This window comes from Pistacia vera, unplaced genomic scaffold, assembly GCF_008641045.1.
Source record: "Pistacia vera cultivar Batoury unplaced genomic scaffold, PisVer_v2 Contig393, whole genome shotgun sequence".
NCBI classification, from domain to species: domain Eukaryota; kingdom Viridiplantae; phylum Streptophyta; class Magnoliopsida; order Sapindales; family Anacardiaceae; genus Pistacia; species Pistacia vera.
The window spans coordinates 740,721-763,532 of record NW_022196216.1 but is presented as its reverse complement, the minus strand read 5'-3'; the positions used below and the strand labels follow the sequence as shown (position 1 = coordinate 763,532).

Sequence of the window (22,812 nt, the reverse complement as noted above, 5' to 3'; positions counted from 1 at the left end):
GACAAAAGAGGAACCTCACAGAAAAGCAAAATGGCAGCACACGAAACCCCAACCGCATCTTCACTTGTTTACCAAATTTGAATAACACTTTGCTTGATTTGTTTGGTTTTACTGCTCTCCCCTTCCTCCCATCTTCTTCTTCTTGTTTTCAGTTTGATTTGGTTTTTAATATGTTTTATAATTCAACTAGTATTATCTTAAATTTAAAATGTGGATCTCTAGAATGAGAAAATTCCAGACTTCAAACAAAGTAAATATTTACAGAGTAGGGGCTAGAACATACATATCAACCAATGAAAGTTTATTTGAATCGTGAAACCTTTTCCAGTTCTAGGGGGGAGTTCTTGATAAATTTTAAGAGGTTTCCATAAGAAATCAATGTCTTAGTCTCATGAGATTGTAACACCTTTTGAAAACATTGGGTGTCACCAGTATTAAAAAGTTCTTTGGGTATGATTCGAATATTAATGATGAGGTCAGGCTGAATACACAATCTTATCCTCATCCTTGAATTCTGGATCTTGATCCTCAGCCCAAATGACATGGGGGCCATCTGTAATGCGGATTTTTTCATCCCAAGTCAGAAGGGAAAGTTGATCGAGAAAGGGGTGACATTGCTAATTTCTAAAAGGGAGAACGACATTTTCCCACCCAAGGTTTGGCGAAACAACCGTTTCCCACCCATCAAGTTTCAAAATGACACTTTCCCACCCTTCGTCAAGTTCTATTAGTGTTTTTTGTTAATATTTGACTAAAAAACAAAAATACCCTTAAATAGTTTATTATAAATTAAAATTTAGTTAAGTGAAAGTCTTTACTCAAGTGTAAAGATACATTTTTTTCTTTGTTTATTTAATTAATTATGAATATTAACTATTAAGATTTTCTATGTTAATTAGTAAAAATAAAAAACATTATATTAGTAGATTATTAAATAATAGTGATGAGATGTTTATGATATTATAAATAAATAAATATTAAGGTTATTTAATTTTAAACAATTTCATAGCATTACTCTTAACTTTTTAGTTGGGGTTAACTATTTTTTATTTTTTTATTTTTTAATATATTACTTTTTGGCTAATTCAAAAAAAAAAATTATAAAGTCAAATATTTAAAGGTATTTTCGTCTTTTCAGTGAAATATTAACAAACAAACAAAACAGATTTTGATGAAAGGTGGAAAAGTGTCATTTTGAAACTTGAAGGGTTAGAAATTATTTTTCCAAACTTTGGGTGGGAAAAGGTTATTCTCCCTTACTTAAACAAAGAAGGTGAAAAAAACTTACCAAAGCTTAATTTATATTTACCGCACGCCAAATATTCCTGTCTTCTTCATCCTTCTTCACCACTTCTTACTCTCTGAACCTTGAAACAACAACAACAATGGCGGAACCAAAACAAAACATAGTAATGTTTCCCTACATGGGTCAAGGCCATATCATTCCTTTACTAGCACTAGCCCTTCGTATAGAGAAAACAAACAAATACACCATAACTTTTGTTAACACCCCTATGAATATCAAGAAACTCACCTCATCTCTCCCTCCAAACTCCTCCATTCATCTCCTTGAACTCCCCTTTAATAGCTCAGATCACGGCCTCCCTCCTGACGCTGAAAACATGGATTCTCTTCCATATCATCACTTCATCACTCTCTTTCAAGCTTCTATGTCTTTGAAACCCCATTTCAGGAAACTTGTCTCCAATCTTATCCATGAACGAAATGGAGAAAAACCAGTTTGCATCATCTCAGATATGTTTTTAGGATGGTGTAAAGAGATAGCTCAAGAGTTTGGAATATTTCATGCTATATTCATCAGTTGTAGTGCCTTTGGTTCTGCGTGTTACTACTCTTTGTGGCTAAATCTACCTCACCGGAACACGGATTCTGATGAATTTATGCTCCCGGATTTTCCTGAAGCTTCTACCTTTCATGTCACTCAGTTGTCAGAAGTTTTAAGAGTTGCGGATGCGAGTGACCCTACGACAGCGTTTCGAAGGAAAGAGCTGATTTCTCCCTGGAGTAAAGCTGATGGAATTTTGTTCAACACAGTAGAGGAGATTGACAAGCTTGGATTGATGTATTTTAGTAGAAAATTAGGCCGTCAGGTTTGGCCTATTGGGCCTGTTCTATTGGCTCCAGGAAGCCAAGCTCGAAGCAGAAGAGATTTCGGAATCTCCCCGGAGGAATGTAAAAAATGGCTTGACAAAAAACCTTCTTGTTCAGTTCTCTATGTGTCCTTTGGATCACAGAACACTATATCTCCATCAAATATGATTCAAATGGCAATGGCTTTAGAAGCTTGTGGGAAATTTTTCATTTGGGTTGTTAGGCCACCATTAGGCTTTGACATAAACTCAGAATTTAAGGCGAATGAATGGCTGCCTGAAGGATTTGAAAAGAGAATCAAAGACTCGGGGCGTGGACTATTGGTTCATAAATGGGCACCCCAGGTGGAGATTTTATCTCATAAATCTTTATCTGCATTTTTGAGTCATTGTGGGTGGAACTCTTTGGTTGAAGCATTAAGTTATGGCGTGCCGATTCTTGGGTGGCCACTGGTGGCGGAGCAATTTTATAATGTGAAGTTGCTGGAGAAGGAGATTGGAGTTTGTGTGGAGGTTGCAAGAGGGAGGAGTTGTGAGGTTTTTCATGAGGAAATAGTGGCGAAAATTGAGATGGTGATGAATGAGAGTGAGAAAGGAAAGGAAATTAGGAAGAAAGCTTTGGAAGTGAAGGAGATAATTAAGAATGCTCTTAAAGATGAGGAGAATTTTATGGGTTCTTCCATGAAAGCCATGGATCAATTCTTGGATGCATGCATTAATGAGAATAAGAAGATCCAACCCTGAGGTCTTTTTTTTTTTTTTTTAATTATCGTTTTAACGATCATGAATCTTTTGTATTCTCTTTCCTGATCTCTCCGTGCAGAGTTTCCTTATTTATTTTCTTGGCTTCAATTAATTTTCGGTTCTAATGGCAAAGGGTTGCACCTATCAGTTAGTGTTCTTTGAGATTTAACAATGGATTAGGATAAGATTTCGTGAATATATGTATACTTTTTTTTTTTTTTTTTTTAAATGATCGAGAATGTCCTAACTAACTTAGTTGCACCTTAACTAATCTTTCAAACCCTTAAATTATTGGCCGGTTAAGAATTCTAGTAACTACATTTATTAGTACGGGAAGTGAATCAAATTTAAAACCTTTTGAATAACCTATAAAAGAGTCACAATGGACTAGGACTATTCGACCATCTCATAACAGTGAATATGTATGTACTTCTATAAGAAAACGTTTAATATTTATTAATTCTAACCTTGAACAATATAAACCCCACATTCTTCATATTAAAAAGAGTGAATCTCTAGAAAAGTGTTGTTAAAAAAACTAATTTCCGGAACTCCAATTTTGACTAAACAATCAATAAATTCTAATAATGCAAAAATTCAATTTTTGAGGCTTAAAATTAATTTAATGGCCAGAAAAGCTTCAAAATGTTCATGCTTCTTGTAATCCAATCCACCAACTAAATTATAAATTTGTTGGATCTCGATAATCTCCTTCCTAATAAATAATTTTGGTTGCAGCCTCAAATTCATGCTTATGTTGGATTATTTTAGGAAGAGAATCTTAGAATATGTCATTACTCGTGTATTCATAAATTTATAAGGTTTGTGTTATTTAGTAATATTTACGTCAAAATTGGAAAGTATTAAATATCGTTTAACATTACAAAAAATTCTCAAAAAAATTATCACAAAATATTTTAGAAAATAACAAATACTCTTATAAGCAAGAGGAATCTGATAGTTTCGAATAATCGTTCAAGTGCTTTGACTTAAGTATTTTTCTGGGACGTATGAAATTAACCTTAAGTTTATAATTGATGTTCTAAGTTATCGCATCATTTTATCATACATAATATCCATGTGTAGGGCTGTCAGACAAGTTGAGCGGCTCACGAGCCGACTCAACTAGACTCGTCTGAAGCTCGTTAAGAGCTCGACTCGACTCGAACTCGGTGGGGTGAGTGAGTCGAGTTCGAACAGGGGGAGGCTCGACTCGTCTGGTTGCGAGCCCGGTGTGGCTCGAACTCATCGTAGGGACCTTTGGGTTAGTTTTATAAACCATGTGGGGCACATAAAAACTGAGCTTTTAAAAAACTTCAAAAAATAACATTTACCCCCTAACTAGAAAATAGTAAAACACGACATTTTCTCCCCCAAATTAGTTTCCCCCAAATCACAAACACTAACCAAACAAACCCTAAACCCCTCCACCATGAATCAGCCAATTTCATCCTGCCTTAAAGCCGTCACCGATCAAAAAATCAGTCGGAGAAACGACGACTCCATCCCACAAACATTGAAATGATTTCTTCACCCCCAAATCGATACAAACTGTAAACCCCCAAATCCACTTCAACCCTCAAATATTCGGTCCACCATGAAAGTGACGCCCCTAATCACGTGTTCTTGCTGTCGCCGGTCAGAAATTGAAGGAAGAATTTGGTGAGTAAACCGTTTTTGTTAAAAATATTTCATGAGCTGGGAAGAATTTTAATATGCATCTCAGTGAGCTTTGAATCCATTTTGGTTTTCTTGAACGTTTAATTACTAACACATTGATGAATTGGGTCAATGCTAACAGTTCTTCATTTTCTGTTTTAGGAGCTCACGAGCCGGCTCGAGTTCGAGCCCCTTTTTCTTGATTTGCACTCGAGCTCGATCCTGTAGCACACAAGCCAAGCTCATTAAGCTGAAAACTCTACTCAGTTCGGCTCGTCTACACTCCTATCCATGTGACATATACACGTGACCCACTAAAAAATTTTTGGCGTATAAAACTAGATGTCCTTTCATTTTCTTTTGACAAAGGGTAGGGCGTGGTTGCATATTCTTTTGTAAAGGAAGGTGGGATGTGCACTAAAAGTGAAGTTTTACATTTTTTAAAGTTTGAAAGATGATCAAAACCTTTTTCAAAGTACTTGAAATAGGGGTTTCCTTTTCTTCCTTTTTCAGGCAAAAGACAAAGAGAAAACGAAAGGTTTGTGGTCCTTGATCTCCTATGATCTACAGTACATACTCTAAAATACCATTATTATTCTTTTATCTTCTTATTTCTTTTGCGTATAAAACTAGATAGCCTTTCATTTTCTTTTGACAAAGGGTAGGGCGTGGTTGCATATTCTTTTGTAAAGGAAGGTGGGATTGCACTAAAAAAAAGTTTTACATTTTCTAAATTTTTAAAGATGATCAAAACCTTTTTCAAAGTACTTGAAATAGGGGTTTCCTTTTCTCCTTTTTTCAGGCAAAAAACAAAGAGAAAAAGAAAGGTTTGTTGTCCTTGATCTCCTGTGGTCTATAGTGCATACTCTAAAATACCATTATTATTCTTTTATCTTCTTATCTCTTTTCCCCTTTTCCTAACAAATAATGATAAGAGTTAGTAACAATTAGACCTGGCAAAACGGGTCTAGACCCGTGGGTCGACCCTAAACCCCGATAAAAAATATAGGGTGTGGATCTTTAATATTGGACTCGTTTTTTTGACCCGTACCCAGCCCGACCAGTTTTGCCAATGGGTCAAGTGGGTACCCGTTTGTGTTAAAAAAAACAAATTTCCCCTTTTCATTTTGCCCCAAATCGCAAAATCCCTAACCTAACTCATGAGAGCCTTCTCTCAAACTCACTCTCTCATCAGTCTTCTCTCAAACTCTTCATCATCGAAATCCCTAACTCCACCGTTGCCGCTTCTCCTATCTCTACTTCCCATCAGCCACGTTTTTAGTCTCCACTGACGGCACATCAAGGTATGTGTATCACCGTCGCCGATTTGATCTCATCTCCTTCGTCTTTACTCTTCACTCTTCAACAGCTCCAATTCTTGGAGTTGATTCTCCGGCATCTTCAGCTTCTCCTCGGCTACAATCTAGCAACATTGAAGGTTGGAGTAAATCTTGAAGGAAGAAAACCACCACGATAGGGAATAAAAACCATGAAGAGCACCATCTTTTTGGTCTGTCCAAGGTTGCGGAAGGTCAGAGAGGTAATTTAAGGTCTATTCAACAGGGAAGGAAATACCAATATCATACTGGCATAAGAGTATCAGAGTATCTAAAGTAATTCCTTAGAAAAAATAGTGTATGAATCAATGGAGTATAGGGTAAGGAAAGTGCGATCTAGATGAAATCCTAAACCACTGAGGGTGTGAAGGCTAGTTTTCCTAATGACTTTGGATATGTAAATTCTTACCATATCTTGAAGCTTTTGTGTGCAATTTGACCTTTGCTTTGATACCGGTTAAGTCGATTTATCTTCAACCTTAGCTTGATACTAGTTTGTCGAAAATCAATATACTTATAGCTTGATACAAGTTTTTTATCTTTTTCTTTGTTAGGTGCTAGTTGTCTGTTTGGTTGGTGAGAAAACTTGGGAGAAAATAATGTGTGTGTGTATATGGTTTTGGTTTGTGATTGGCACCTGTTTGGTTTTGGGTTTATGTTTGGTTTTGGTTGGTGAGAAAACTTGGGAGAAAATATTTGGGGGTGTAACTGTAAAAATCTAAAACTAGAGTGAACAATACGGGCACCCGCAGGTCCACCCATACCTGCATAGGGTAGGGTGCAGGTCCAAAATATTGGGCCCGTACCTGTGAGACCCATACCCATTTTAGACCCGACTCGCACCTGGTCCGTCCATCTATTTTGCCAGGTCTAGTAACAATAATCCCCCCCACCCCCCTTCTTTTTTGTAACTGGAGGTGTCCGGGTCAACTTGCATACACTGCAACTAGTCATTCGGGACCCTAAAGTTAACGATCGGGAGGGGAATCGAACTTAGTACGTCTTGAGCAATACACCAAAAAAGTTCTTATCACATCACTCGGCCACCAGGGGTGGGTTTTTATAACCCCAACAATAATACCCTTGAGGTATACTTAATTAACAAAGATATCCTTATGGTTATAAAAGTAACATAAATCATCCATGCTGTTAACTTTTTGGTGTTAAAATAAATGATAGAGCAGCAATTAAGTAAATGTTTATGAATCCATCATATTATAACTTCTAATGATGAAATAACGGCTCACTGATGATAAGAGGTTTTATGTTAATTCTAGAATCTCAAAAAGAAATTTGTTATTTGATTAAATATCAAAACTGCCGAATAATCTTCTTTTCACCCATTTTTCATTTAACTTCACATGCTTCAAAGCTTATTTTGTCTAGTCTCTATTTCCATATGATTAATTCATTTATGTATATAAAATTGGAAAAAAAAAAAATCAAATTGGGATCTATTTTTGAGAAACCTATACTCGACTGTAGTTGATGAAAACTACAAGGATGAACTTGTGATTAACCTTCACTCATGTGCATGAAGGAGACGTCAGACGTATGATTGAACCGATTTTTTTTGTCTTTTAATAACACCACGTGATAGTTGTCATATATTATGAGAATCTTTATACATAAAGTATTTCTAGATCTCCAAGACCCACCATTCCAAAGTAGACTTTTCTTGGGCTTCTCAAACTTATAAAAATGAATAAATAATCCACAATTCCGATTCTCAAAAAGGATATTTCAAATCTTAATTTAATATATAAATTTGGGTTTGTAATAATCAATTAATCATCGCCCTAAGATATAATCAAACAACAAAATTACCTATGTAGTTACAGGAATAACACAAATTCTCTTACCATTTTGTTTTAAAATAAATGGTAAAAGGGTAATATAGTAAATATAGATTTCTAAAATCTTAATGGAATTTTGTTAATTGATTAAATCTCAGGGTTGAGAAATACCCCTATGAAATCTATTAACTTTTCACATTTGTAAAATTTAATTTATTAATAATATTTTTATAAAATTGGATCTCAACTTTGAGTGTAAATGAGTGGTTGTTAATACATCAATACCATATTAATTATACAAAAATAATATAAATATTTTATTATCCTATAATCAATGTAATACCTACCTACCGACCAACACAATCGGTTATATCAAATGAATTCGGCTTTATATTCAAGTACAAACTCGATGTACAAAAATAATTAATATAACAGCCCTCATACTCTTTAATTTTAAGTCTTTTAATCATATTACCTAATCTCAACTCACTGCAGAATCCCCAATCTTCATACTCAATTGGAGCTAAAAACAACAAACAATAAAATCATTAAATTGTTATAAATGTTCATAAATTACTGGAAAATGTCAAAATTCAATCCTGTTAAAGAGTTCTATTCTGAAAACATTCTGCAGCTGATTATATATATCAACTAACAACAAAACGTCTCTATACATAACACTATTACTGTAACAACAAATATATCAGATGACGTTGAGCCTGACTCTGTATCTATGACGAAGTAGAATACATAGAAACAAAATACCGTGTCAGGACGAGGTTGAACTTCCAGCGTTGCTTCCCCACCAAAAACTAACGGACAAACTTATGGAAAGAGAGCGCACATAGTGCCACCATTTTGGCGGGATGTATATCATTTCGCCCTCGTTTAGAATGCAGTCAAAAAACTCTAGGCCGTTCACCTTTGGAAATTGTGTTTCATCTATGTGGTCTAGATCAACCTTCAAACAAGAATATCAACATTTAACTTGTCAGAGTGCGACAGCAAGATGCATGGCATTCATTGTTTTAAGAAACAGGTTTTCATAAAGGTAGGATGGAGGACACTTGAAATGCCTAAAAGATGGAATGGCATATTTGTTTTACTACAAATGAGAAACATAAAATGAGGGATGCTGAAAATGGTATTGTTCTCGGGAAGTATTTACCGTTTTCTTTGCACGCATTAAACATGGCCCATTAACAAAAAGTTCTAAAAGAAACAAACCGGAAAAAATAACTAATGTACCAATATTTGCTGCAACTTTCCACAGGTCATCAAAATCCTCCACCCAAAATCATGTCTCCTAGAAATGCTTCTAACGAAACCTCTGAGAATAAGATATAAAATTAAAAGCAAATGGATGATAATAAGTTGCGGTTTGCGAGTATTTCATACTAACAAAAACTAAAATAGAAGGCAACCCTTTCACAATTAATATCAGCCAGGTTGACGAAAACCCGTACCAACATATATAATTGTTCCATATTACTTGTGCGAACAAACAGAGGAAAGGGCTATGTGCATAAAATACTTCAAATTTGACGTTTAGATTTGCAACTATAGCATGAAAACTACCACCAAAAAAGTACGAAGAATCCTGCAGTTGATTCATTTGTCTTGAGACAGGTTCAAGTTAGCAGGATACCTGGCTGGAATTCCAAAGCATGGTTTCCGTGTATGGGTAAAGTTCCTCTGATAGTGAAGCAGGGTAAAGCCTTATATATTTTTTACCAACAACCTGAAAATAAAGAGGCAGAGGACTGTTTAGCCCATTATTTTTATATATTTATATTAAATAATCACAAGGCTTACAGAACCAATCTATATATTGTCTAATGCATTATTAAAAGGTAAAATCTAACTACAGCATTAAGGTTACAGAAAAAGGCATATGCAAGCATTTGTCATCCAACTTCTTTCACTATTAGAAAACATTCTCTCACTCTAGTACTTACAGTCCCAATGCAACAATTTTATAAATTGGGAGTTACTTGGATACGGTACAAGTCTCCACTTCCCAAGAAAAAAAATAATTGGAGACCCACCTGGTTATTTGGATAATTGCCTCACTAATTATCATATGTTAAACATTTAGGCTGGTCATGAAAGTTCAGATGAAGGGCAAGTACCATAGTCCTAAGAACTTCAGAGGTTTTATCAAATTAGTGGTTGATTTCCTGAAAGTAAATAAGATTGTATTTTAGTTTGGGTTCCAGGAAGGATAATGATGAGATAAACAAGTTAGCAACAGGAGCCATAATCCTGAAAGACTATTTTAGGGGATCCCATACTATACAGTTTAAACTGACCTTTTTGCATTCTGTGGGACAATAGAAAACTAGTTACATGTCTATTGAACCATATTGAAGTACTGAACCAGATGTGAGCAACTTTTAGTAGTACTTAACGTTACTTCAAGGGAAATGCATTATAAGAACATATGGCTTTAAGAGAATATCAGGAGGACACAAGGTCGATGACAAAAATAAATCCAGAAGGGAGCTCCATGTTGTGATTATGCATAATATGAAGTCAAATATACCTGAGCAAGTATATTGTGATGTGGATCATGATGCAGGGGTGTTACTGTCCCCGCTGGACCGAACCAAGCATTAAGAGACCTCAGCTCCCCTCCAGCAGCAAAACAGTAATCAGGAACACAAATGTCTTTGCGTAATTCATTAATCTGCCATTTAAGTATATCATTAATAAGTTAAAAGTTTAAATGCATTTCAAAACAATGGGCTGTTCAACATCATTACAAAATCTCAGAGCGACACATACCTGATCAAATAATGGATGCTGAGCAAGGTATGTAGGCACATTGGAAGATTTGCCAGTCGATTGAATCCTCTCAAGAAACTGCGAAAATGGGATAAGCTCTTGCTTCCACTCTGGGCATAAATAGTTTTTCCCCACCTGCAATGCATTTAAACTTTACCAGTTTTCAGTAGTAATAAAAACTCTTTTAGCATATAAAGTTTATAACCCCAGCACTCAAGCAAAATACACTTAGATTTTACAAAAATAACAGAAAAATCAATTACCTCAACTGGAACTGTGCGGTCACCAGCGACTTTTTCCAAGTAATCAATATCATTCCACTTCGTCCTGGCCGGCCAATGTGCCATACAATCAGTAATTATAACTGGAGAACCTGGGAGAAAGTATTCACGCAGAAATCCCTCCAGAGATAGAGCTGACCTCTTCACCACAATCTTACAAGATAGAGACTTATTCGGCAAAATTCGAAGCAGCTGAAAGATTAAATGCAATACCATCACTAGTCAAATACGTTTTCAGGTTCAGATCTTTCAACTGCAACATGTAAACACTAATAAGCCAAATTTTAAATTTCAGATACATAGAAAAACATGATTTTTAGTTTTTTACCATTAAAAAAAATTAAAATTAACCATTTTAATAGCCAAAAAAGGTATGATTGCAACTACATATTCGAGAAAAAAAATCTAAATTTAGTGCTGAATTGTAATATAACAAGGATAATATTGCAATACCCGTCCAGCAACATTGCCGCAACTTCGCCTTAATTCATAAAAGAAATATCATTTGTTATGTTACTGGCGTAACAGGACCAGTAACGTTACCAAACCCGATATATGTGTGTATATATATATATATATATATATATATTTGTTTGTTTTAGTAATTATAATATATATATTACATGCAAATAAAAAATTATTAAAATGATAAAAGTGTGCATTGTTACCACCACCGTTACCGGCCAGTACGGCTGTACGTTACTGTTGAAGAAATAAATTTGAAAAACGAACCTCACCTCAGCTTTATCAAACTCCTCCTCGGAGACTAATCTCCGTCTACTCTCCGACGACGCTCCAGAGCGCTCATCATTTTCACCTTCTCCTCTAGCTCTAAACGACACCTTTTCGATAGCAGAGTCCAAATCCTTCCTCAGAAGCGGCCCTCCCATGATCACTCCCATATCCAAAACCCTAAGCGCCTCCTTGAACTCCCCGCTCCGGCAATGATGCGTGGCCACGTGCAGGCACGCCATCGAGTACGCGTCCCGCCACACCGGCAGCACGGAGTGCCACGGCCCGGAGTGCAGCTGCTCCCACGCCATCTCACGCGCCGCCTCCGCAGCGCGTGTGTCTCCGGCCACGGCCTGCGCCACCATGCTGACATAGGCGTAGCCGCCGTGCTCCGAAATGGTCTTCAGAAGGGCCGACGACTCCTGGTCGAGAATCGGCGTGGAAAAGAAAGTCTCCATGGGTAAGTGAAACGGTGCGTTTTGTGAAGGAAAAGCGAGAGTGAGAGTGTGAGACTGAGAGATTGAAGCGTGAGATATTGAGAAGGGGAGATATTTATTTATATAGGAACAAGGGGCAGGGGTAGTTTGGGCAATGACCGGAGGAATTAAGAAAAAAAAAAAAAAAAAAAAGTTAGTAGTTAGAAATTGAATGATGATGGGAGGTGAGATATTTGATAGGATACTTTTCATAGATGACGACGGGATGATATGTTGAGGTTGATTGGCACAAGATATTTTCATTTACAATCTTAGCCTTCAATTTTTTCCTTTTCTAGAATCTTCTTAAATGTTTAACGTGTGATGTCTCATTATATTACAAACACACATATATAAAGTTGAATAAACACATTTTAGAACTCATAGAATTATTCTATTTTGACACATAGAATATGTTGCTATATGGTTGAATTTTATTGGTGATATTGTAGAGAGATATTAATTGCTAAATTGGTATTCTAAATTCAAAAGTAAAGCCATATCTATTTGAGTGACACATATGACACTTTTTTTTTTTTTTAGCTTTAAAATTGTTTTATTTTGGAGCTCTAGAATTGCTCTCTTGCCACGTTAGATGTGTGATTTAATGAGATATTTTTAGCTGTAAGATTTATGAATACTCATGCTAATTGTTCGCCATGAATACCCATGTGGGTTGTTCGTTATATGGCATATTTTAAAAGCTCTAGAATTGTTCCATTTTGACACATTGGATTGATAAGCCAATCAAATTGCTTTTATCTTGAATCATTGGATTAGTATTTATTACTTCATCTATAATTATTAATTAATTAAAAAAATTTGAACAATTTAATTATATAGGTGTATTACATTAGCATTCTAAAGGTCTAACCATAATGACACCTTATCTTTGTGATTGTCATGTGGTTGAATTTTATTGGTGATGATGTAGACAATATTAATTGCTACATTGATATTCCAAAGTCTAAATAAATAGACATAACGATTGGATTACAATTACATAGTTGCATTGCATTGTTGTATTAATAATTAATAATAACACTAATTATATAAGTGCATTGTATTGACATTCTAAAGGTCTAACCATAAGAACACCTTGGATTTGTGATTGTCATGTGGTTGAATTTTATTGGTGATAATATAGACAATATTAATTGCTGCATTGATATTTCAAAGTCTAAATAAATAGACATAAAGATTGGATTACATAGGTGCATTGCATTGGTAGTAAAAGGATATATGTTTATTAATAATTATATAGGTGTCTTGTATTAACATTGCAAACATTTCTTCGTATTCAATTCGTATTTAATTGTGTTGGCATTCAAAATGTCTAAATAAGGGGTTATAAAAGGGGTGTATGTCCAGTTGTGTATTATTGCAATATGTTAGTTGGTGTCAACAATACGTCTGGTCTTTTGTTAATTGTTTATAGGTCATGTTAGTTTGTGTCAATAATACTTCTGTTCTTCATGATTTTATTAATCGATAATTTTTTTTATTTATTTATGTCTTTGTTGTTGTTGTTGTTTACAAGTCAAAGATTCATAAATTGACATGGAATAAAGGCAGGATATCCGATTAACATTGTCAAATGAGTTGTTATTTTGATTCGTTCTTCTGAACTGTAAGCATATCTTTGAACTATTGCAATACGAAATTGTAAGTATATCTCCTAACTATTTTAACGGATATTATTTGATTGAATGATTGTTTTTGTTAGATCAATCTATTAGAATGATTAATTGTGTTAGTCTTGTTGCACGGTGAGTGTATTCCTTAACAATTTTATTATGAAGATTAATTAACTTTTGTTGATTTCGTTTTCAGGTAACAGTTGTTATAAAATGAATAATTGTTCCTTGAAAAATCTTAACATGAAGATCGATTAAATTTTGTTATGTTTGTTTTCAAGGAAATATTCATGTACTTAACTAAAATCAAATCGAGGATGATCTTATTGTCAGTGGAACCGTGAGTATGTGTCATATCTATATTAGTAGAAACAGTTCAGTTGTGTTAAATATGTTTTCTGTAAAAACATTCGTGTATTTTAATTTGTTATATGAATGATTTATTGTTTATGTCATGTTGATGTGCGAGTATATATGTTAAATGAATTAATTTTGGCTGATTCCATTTTCCAATTAATAGGTGTTATTTGAAATATTTCTTATTAGTCCTAATACGATAATCCCATAAAATTGGGTTAAGTAAACTATTCATTTTATCATCACACGCATTTCGGTTTCCACTGAACAATCAATAGTAAATTGATCATAACTTGCTCAATAAAAATCCAATTGATAAGAGGATTGAATCGTTAGAAACTAGATAGACAAGGCTTTAATTTGATATATTATACGCTTAATTTGGATAATTGTAGCCCCCACTGCCAAACCATTCCTTTCACCATCACACACATTTTGGCTTCTACTGAACAGTCAGTAATAAATTGATCATAACTTGCGCAATAAAAATCTAATTGACGATAGGTTTGAATCTTTAGCAACTAGATAAATAGGGATTTGATTTGATATATTATATGCTTAATTTATATAACTTTAACCCCACTACCGAACTATTTCTTTTATCATCACACACATTTCGGTTTCTCCTGTTTCTCTATTTCTATTGAACATTCAGTAGTAAATTAGGCATAACTTAGACAATAGAAATCCAATTGATTAACGGTTTAAATATTTGAAAACTAGATAGATAGGGCTTTAATTTTATATATTATATGCTTAATTTGGATAACTTTAGCCCCACTTCCGAATCTTTTCTGTTATCATCACACACATTTTGGTTTCCATTGAACAGTCAGTAGTACATTGACCATAACTTACTCAATAAAACTCTAATGGATGATGTAATACCCCACTTGAAATACGTAGCCACTGTTTATGGTATGGCCTAAAGGAATCCTGAATTGCCCCTAAATGAGTTTATATATGATTCATGTTCTTTGGTTGAGTTTAGGTTTTGGGTTTGGTTGAGTGTGTACCCTGGAATTGATCAAGACTTAGCAAATTTTGGAATTTCAGTCTTCGCCGGGGCGAAGGAGAAGCTTCGCCGCGGCGACGTGATTTTGTGTAGGTGGTGTTGGTTCTGGACTATTTCGCCAGGGCGACAGAAGTTTTTCGCCGCGGCGACGGGACGGCAAAAAGATTCTTGAGTTTTCTGAGAATTCTCTTTTGGGACACAATGACCATCACCCCTAATTAGTAGGAGTGGAGTAAATGAAAGGAAATTTATAGAGATTGTGTTTAGATGGGGTGTATTTGTAAAGAATCAAAGGATAAGATGGAATTTTCAAGAAAGAGTAAGGGCAAAATGGGAAAGTGGATATTATATGAGTTAATAAGGGTTGAGTTCTCTAAACCCTTCATTTTACCCATTTCCACCGCCTCCTCTCCCATTTTCTCTCAATTTCTCCCTCAATTTTCTAAGGGATTTTTGAGAGCTTTGAGTTGGAATTTGACAAGAAGTGATCCTAAGCAAGAAGAGGAAGAATCCCTACTTTAAGTGAATTTTATGCATGTAAGGGTTAAGTTCTTACTAAGTTTATGCTTAGGAATAAGAGAAAGTTATGATCCAACAAGAGTAGAGAGCTTTAGTGGAGACTACTCAAGTATGAGTAAGTAAATCCAACTCAAGCTAAAGTTAAGAAATTCTTAAGTAGAGATTTATTTATGCATGTATATATGATGCTTATTGAGAATTGAGTAGAGATGTTGTTTTTTATTTGTTGAGAAATTGAGTTGAGAGATATTTATGTTATTTTTTTGATATTTCCTTTATGGAGAGTGTTTTGAGTAATAGTTTGAGATGAAGTTGAGGAGATTGAGTATGTATTTGGGAGTGTTTTTTCTATGATGGGTTTATGCCCATAGAAGGGAATTACTTCCAATTCTGATGGTTTAAAAAGAGAAGGAGATTGTATTAGAGAAGAGTTTTATATGCACATAAGTTGTTTGATGAAATGCCTAAGTGAAATCTGCCCTGTCACTGCTAACTTCTAAGTGATTTTGGGCATGTTACGGATTGAACTGGGCTGAGCCAAAACATATAAGTTATAGCCCTGTTCTAAGCTTTGAAACGAGACCGAACCGTAGTAATCAGAGGTGTATAATGAAAGTTATGGTCTTTTTAGTGTGACCTGTGCAGAATGACAGTTTTGAGGAAATCTTGCATTTGGCATTTCAAAAGTGCATTAATGAGTATGAACCATCCATATGCATTAGTTGTGCATTAAAAGTACTTGAGAGAGAATTAGAATGTTGAGTATACACCTTATGAGTACTAGCTTAAGAGTGAAAATTTTGAGTATAACTATATTATAAGCAATAGCTTGAGTAAGAAGAGTAGAGAATGTTGAGAATAGCAACCTCTTAAGAAAGAGAATGAGAATACTCTGATAGCAAAGAGAAAGTTGAGAAGAGTAGAATTACTCTAAGAGTTAAGCACATTATATGATAGCTAGTGATGAGTAGCTAGAGAAAGGGTAGAGATCTTGTGCACAAGAGTTGAAGAGGAGATAGAGTGAGTTTGCGATGGGGAACCTGTGAGTGACGAGTAAGTCACGCAGTGGAACACGAGGTTCCAGCCGTGCCTCCGGTTAGATGGGGCCGTGACATTCAGAGAGAGAGAGATTGTACACTCATAGGCCAAAGGTTCCGAATCCATGCATAACTAAATCCATCGGTAGCGAATTGAGCAGAAGCACGTAGAGTGGTAGCCCCAGCCGTGCCTCCGTCAGATGAGGTCGTGACATTCCAATGAGTAAGAATGAGAAGGAAAAGAAATAGATAAACAGAGATGAAAAAGCTAAGAGTTAAGCTACATTATGAGTAGTAGCTTGATATGGTACTAGCTTGAGAAAGAGATGAGCAAACATGAGAAAGAGTAAAGAGAGATAAGCATAGACTAGGTTATGTGATGGGGAACCCTGAGTAATGGGTAGAGTCCCGCTGTACGCCGCATTGAGAGAGCGCATGAGTATCAGATAGAGAAGTGGTGTAGCCCGTGAGAGTGCATGCGGATGAGGGCTATACCCGAGTACCCGAAGAGAGATTATACACTCACTGGCCAAGTGTCCGAATCCATGCATAACCAGTCCGATCGGCTAGAATGAGAAGAGTCACTAGAACGGGAGCGAGTCCCGACCGTGTATCCGTTAGTGAGGCCTGACTCTAGAGAGAGAGTTAACGAAAAGAGTTATGAAAAGAACAGAAATGAGAATGAGTTACAGCAAGAAATTAAAGAATGAGAAGCTTGAGAAAGAATGAGATAGAAAGAGAGAGAATATGAGAAGAATGCGAAAGTTTAGTTGTAAGAATAAAGAGTAGAAAAAAAACATGCAGTTCTTTTACATTAGTTGCATGTACACCTCATAATGTATGTACCATGAGTTCTTCCATGGTTAGTGAGAGTATAACGAGAATGAGAAGAACCCTGATTTTCCTTCATGGTAAGTTGATGAGAATAAGAGAGAACCATGATTGCCCTTCATGGTGAGTAGAATAGAGAAAAAGAACAGAGAGAAAGAAAGATAAAGAGCAGAACTGAGTTAAAGGAGAACAGTATTAGAAAGAGAAAAACAGTGAGAAATAGAAATAGCAGACAGTCGAGTAAGGAAAGAACCAAAGAATGAGTTGCGGGGATATTAGTAGAGGATTTACTTACTGACATTGTTGTGCTCACCCCGTTGTTCTTCTCTGTTTTGCAGGAATTAGGAGCAGCGGTCGTGGACGTCGAGGACCAAGTATTGGCACTACTGTCTACCGCTACGATTTTTGTAGTAATTAGAAAGTTTTTAATACATGGTATTTTGTATTTGTAAAGAAGTATTTTTTTGATGAGTAAAGAAAAATTTGAGCCCACTATCTTTCATATTATATACATATCATATTTTACATGGTACGTATTCTAAGAATAGTACTAAAGAGATGTTACAGATGAGATGTTTAAATATTTAGAAACTAGATATACAGGTCTTTTTGGCATTTACACGCATAATTGGGATAATGTAGCCCCATGCCGAACATTCCTTTTATTCACAACTTTCGGTTTTCCCTAAATAGTCAGTAGTAAGTTGACATAACTTGCTCAATAAAACTCCAATTATGAGAGGTTTGAATTTTAGAAACTAGATAGATAGGATTTAATTTGATATATATACACTTAATTTGGATAAATTAACCCCACTTTCGAACCATTCCTTTTATCATCACACATTTCGTTTCCCCTTTTCTCAATTTCCACTAACAGACAATTAGTATAAATTGGCATACTTACTCAATAAAAATCCAATTGATAGCGTTTGATATTGAAACTAGAAAGATAGACTTTAATTTGATATATTATATAGAAGATTTGGATAACTATAGACTACGGCCAACCATTCATATTTCATCACACACTAAAACAATTGAATTTTAGTGATGACAAAGAAAAAATATTGATATGTAGTTTTAATTGTATTTGTTCTATCTCTTTTTGTTGATTTTTTTTTGTTACTACATTATCGAAAATAGGTTGTTGCTGAATTAAAAAATTTTATTTGTGTCACAAATATCATCTAATGTTTGTTGCCGAACCATAGCTTGCCGAACCATTATTATTATCCTTAAAGGAAAACAAATATTGATATGTAGTTTTAATTGTAATTGTTCTATCTCTTTTTAATGATGTCTTTTATATTACATATATCATGAAAAGAATTTGTTGTTGAATATAACTAATTTCATTTATTTAACAAATATCAACTGATGTTTGATGCTAAACCATGTAGCTTTAGTAAACCATTCATTTTATCATCATACACATTTAGGTTTTCACTGAATAATTTGTAGTAAATTGACTATAACTTGCTTAATAAAACTTTAATTGATGAGAGGTTTGAATCTTTAGAAACTAGACAGACATAGCTTTAATTTGATATATTATATGCTTAATTTGGTGTAATGTCTCACTAGTTAAGTATTCATTGAGTATCCTATAAAGAGAATCCAGAGAATTTGCTAGTTTACAAAAATGTAATGTCTCACTAGGCAAGTTTTCACTGAGTATCTTATAGAGAGAATCCAGAGAATTTGCTAGTTTAAAAAGGGTGTTCGTCTAAAATTTTCATCTTTAATCCAGTTATAACATACTATTACACAAAGATTATTTCTCACATATATAAATCCACATTAAATTCTTCACTGAGACAGTGTGTGCAATTCTCTCACCAACTTGACGTCTTCTGACCACTACAATTTAATACCTGCAAAAATAAGGAAAGCAACGGGGTGAGCTATAAATGCTCAGTAAGTAAACCAAATCTAATTATTCTCTTACTCTATTGTCCCCATTTCCGCGGTACTGCTTCTAAATTTCTGCTTGCTTTCTCTGTTTATTCTCAGGCATACTACTTAGCAGTTTTCCATTTTTCTCAAATCTTTCTAAATCCTTCTAGGGTTGTGCTATTCTTTATCATTTTATTTCTCTTCTCTGCTAGATTATAACTTTCTGACTCTTTCTTTACTCAACAAATCACTAAGTTTTCTTGCTATTTGTCATGTTTCTAATTTATATTCTTTTCTAGCATGTATCTAATTTATGTTCTTTTCTTGTATATCTATAATTTATTTTCTATTCTCGTAGGCTTCTATTTTCTTTTCTTCTCTATTCTCATGAGTTTCTATTTTCTTTTATTCTCTATTCTCATGGGCTTCTATTTTCTTTTTCTTCTCTATTCTCATGGGCTTCTATTTTTTTTTTTTCTTGGCTAGTCAGACACGCAATAATAAATAAATTGTTTAATCTATGCATAAATGCATAAGATGCAAGGCACATGAAATGTCCGATGCATATGCAAATGATCATGTTTTTATTCTTTCTGAAAATTCTTTTCTTTCTAAAATTCTTTCTGTTTTCTATTTATTATTCTATTTTTCTTTCTTTCTGAAATTCTTTATGTTTTCTGTTTCTTCTTCTATTTTTCTTTCTTTCTAAAACTTTTTCTGTTTTCTGTTTCTTCTTCTATTTTTCTTTCTTTCTAAAACTCTTTCTGTTTTCTATTATGGTTTGCCGATCGGACTAGGCTGAGGCATGGATTTGGAACCCTGGCCGTGTGAGCGTATTCTAAAATTCTTTATGGGTACAGTCCTCATCCACATGCACTTCTAGCGAACTATACAATTCTGTTTTCTATTCTGAGGCCGCTCACTGACGGCGGCGTGCATGTGGGAAAACTCCTGGATCTCTGTCGCCACTAGCTAACGCAGCGAATACTCACATGTTCCCCATCGCAACAACCCTCTGAAAACATGTTCTGTAAATCTGCAACATAACTAGCTAGACATTTTCCAATATTTTTAAAATTTCTGAAATATATGTTATGCTATGTCATGCATTTATATGTTGTCTATACATAATCCCAAAATATATGTCTGACTCTGGCATGTATTCTATTAATTCTAAGCCTTTTATTTCTATACTTTTCTGGAAAGCCCAAAGTTCTATTCTACTAACACGCCTAAATTAAACATTTTATATTTTATTCTTTATTTTTGAATTTTATGCATCATGTGTACGTACACGATTCTATAATTTTGTACATAATTCTGTAATTCTTCAATTCTATCATGCTATATAAAATGTACACCTACACAAGTACATTAGCTCTCACAAATTCTACTCTTCTATAATTCTATTAGTGAGATATTAAAACGGCACAATTCAACTAGGGAATGAATTCTACATTTTGGGCAATCCAATTTCTTCTATAAAAATCTATGCCACAACTTAGGTATTAAGTCTATTAACTTGCCCAATTGTACTACTAGTTTTTCTCAAACTTATATGTCACATAACCATGTTATTAAATAACTCTCTAATATTTTTCTAATGTAACAAACATATCTTGTACAACTTTCTAAATACAAATCTTAATGCCATAAATTTGCATTGTATTACATTACCATCAACTTCAATTATTATACATGCCCTTCTTTCTTATTTTCTTTTGGCTACATTCTATACATTAATCTATATTGTCATATTAATCATTGTAAATTCAATCTAACATATGACACAACATAATTTTCTTTCTAACATTCTTAACTAAACTTTTGGCCAATCTATTTCTTTGATGTTTCTTTTGATATCTATATTTGGGAAAGCTTTTATATTCTTTATGCAATAAAATCACTTATTACATATTGTTTATAATTAATCTCAAAAAAAGAAACAACAATATACTCATTTGGCCAAGCCATTAGTTGGATAATCTTTCTAAATTCAAATACACAAACTTGAGAATTTATTATGGCATATTGATATGTAATGACATAATTCTACCATTCTCTACTATCAACAATATCATATTAAAGTAACAATTTAACATACAATTCCTTTCTAACACTTTCCCAAAGTCATAAGTTACACAATTTCTAATTTCAATAACTAAAAATAATGTGCTATTCAAGAAATAGTAAAGATTCAAGTAAATTGAACCATTCACTAAGAGCCATCTATCTCATTGAACTAACATGGCCAACTGATATTCTAAATTTTGGCATAACAAAATGCACTCTTGAATACTAAAATTTACACTTGGTTAAGCCCAACATAATCTTTCTACTCTAATTCTTTCATTTCTTTAACAATTTCTTCAATAGGATTTAACCAACTCATGCATGCATTTCTCTTTGGATTTTCATCAAACACTTCATATGTACATGCAAATACTTAGTTGGCCATACTTCCACATCTCTCTAAATTGACCAAAAGTTGAGCAAAAACTCGCTAACTTTAGCTTTAAACCGGGCTGATTTCAACAATTCTCAACACTTAAAAATTTCATCACTAATTCTTCCATATTTCATCCAAATCACCACATACTCAAGCACTACTTCTCATGACTGGTAATTTACACATTATTCAACATCAAAACAGCCAATAATTCTCACCATACAATCACATACAAATATACAAGAATCAATCTACACAATTATTGCTCAAATCAAAACTAAAATTGGGTTTACTTACCTTGAATTTGTGTAACACTAATGATATAACCCTCCCTTTGCTAAAATTCTCTTCCTTTTGAACCTAAAGCATATAAAACCATAAGAATTTAAAACTTTAAAGTTTAATCACACACCTTGTACTAGAATCTTACACTTGGATGCTTTAGGATTGAAAATCTACAAAAAGTTAAGCCAAATCCTATGATATATATATAATATATATATTAGATATATATATATATATTATATATATATATATATATATATAGATATATATATATATGTATATTCTTATTTAGCCCTTGCACTTTTATGATAATTTCAATTATGTCATATGTGCATTTACCGATATACCCTCACTTTCAATGGATTTAACACATGTTCTTGGTCATTTTCACTCCCCACTTTTTCATATAGTTGTGAGTGAAAATACCATTTTACCCTTATTCTTTAATTTCTTTCTATTACTTTACAAACACGTATTTATCTCGGCATCACATCACGTGTATTGTCCATAACCTTTCTACCACTCTATTTTCATGGGTAGCACACTTAATACATTATATTTATCATACTCAACTTTTCACTTGAACACGTGATTCTGTGTGAAATGACCATTTTACCCATATTGAAACTTTTATGGAATTCCTCTATAACACTAGTTAAATATATTCACTATGACTATAAAATAATCCCTAACATATTTCTGAATGTGGGTATTACATTTGGATAACTGTAGCCCCATTGTCAAACAATTTCTTTTATCATCACACACATTTCGGTTTCCACTGAACAGTCAGTAGTAAATTGATCGTAACTTTCTCAATAAAAATCCAATTGATGAAAGGTTTAAATATTTAGAAACTA

General features: G+C 34.0%; 2 protein-coding genes across 4 annotated transcripts; one reads left to right on the top strand and one right to left on the bottom strand.

Moving 5' to 3' along the window:
* Window positions 1–1,353: 1,353 nt before the first annotated feature.
* LOC116141153 (UDP-glycosyltransferase 92A1-like) lies at window positions 1,354–2,948 on the top strand. The gene has a single exon (XM_031426682.1). It carries the CDS (start codon window positions 1,386–1,388, stop codon window positions 2,853–2,855), a length of 1,470 nt encoding a protein of 489 aa, XP_031282542.1. The 5' UTR covers window positions 1,354–1,385; the 3' UTR covers window positions 2,856–2,948.
* Window positions 2,949–8,200: 5,252 nt separating this feature from the next.
* Window positions 8,201–11,988, bottom strand: LOC116141157 (lysine-specific demethylase JMJ30). 3 transcript variants are annotated; one of them, XR_004129744.1, is made up of 7 exons: window positions 11,453–11,988; window positions 10,698–10,907; window positions 10,435–10,569; window positions 10,193–10,336; window positions 9,296–9,388; window positions 8,896–8,977; window positions 8,468–8,608 (listed from the first exon to the last, which is right to left on the bottom strand). XR_004129744.1 is itself a non-coding variant. In XM_031426685.1 (6 exons), the coding sequence occupies exons 1-6, from the start codon at window positions 11,903–11,905 to the stop codon at window positions 8,417–8,419; spliced, it is 1,227 nt and encodes a 408-aa protein (XP_031282545.1). In that variant the 5' UTR covers window positions 11,906–11,988; the 3' UTR covers window positions 8,201–8,416. The 3 variants fall into 3 exon arrangements, 1 of the variants encoding a protein (XP_031282545.1); XM_031426685.1 differs by lacking the exon at window positions 8,896–8,977 and having other exon boundaries at window positions 8,201–8,608; XR_004129745.1 differs by lacking the exons at window positions 8,468–8,608; window positions 8,896–8,977 and adding an exon at window positions 9,696–9,827.
* Between the last annotated feature and the right edge of the window lie 10,824 nt (window positions 11,989–22,812).

Bases quoted from the DNA above. Each gene is read 5' to 3' on its own strand.
- LOC116141153 (XM_031426682.1), top strand. From the start codon at position 1,386: ATGGCGGAACCAAAACAAAACATAGTAATGTTTCCCTACATGGGTCAA.
- LOC116141157 (XM_031426685.1), bottom strand. From the start codon at position 11,905: ATGGAGACTTTCTTTTCCACGCCGATTCTCGACCAGGAGTCGTCGGCC. The intron at 10,908-11,452 runs GTGAGGTTCGTT...TTAATCTTTCAG, and splicing joins AGGAGTTTGATAAAGCTGAG to CTGCTTCGAATTTTGCCGAA. The intron at 9,389-10,192 runs GTATATTTGACT...CTTTATTTTCAG, and splicing joins ATCACAATATACTTGCTCAG to GTTGTTGGTAAAAAATATAT.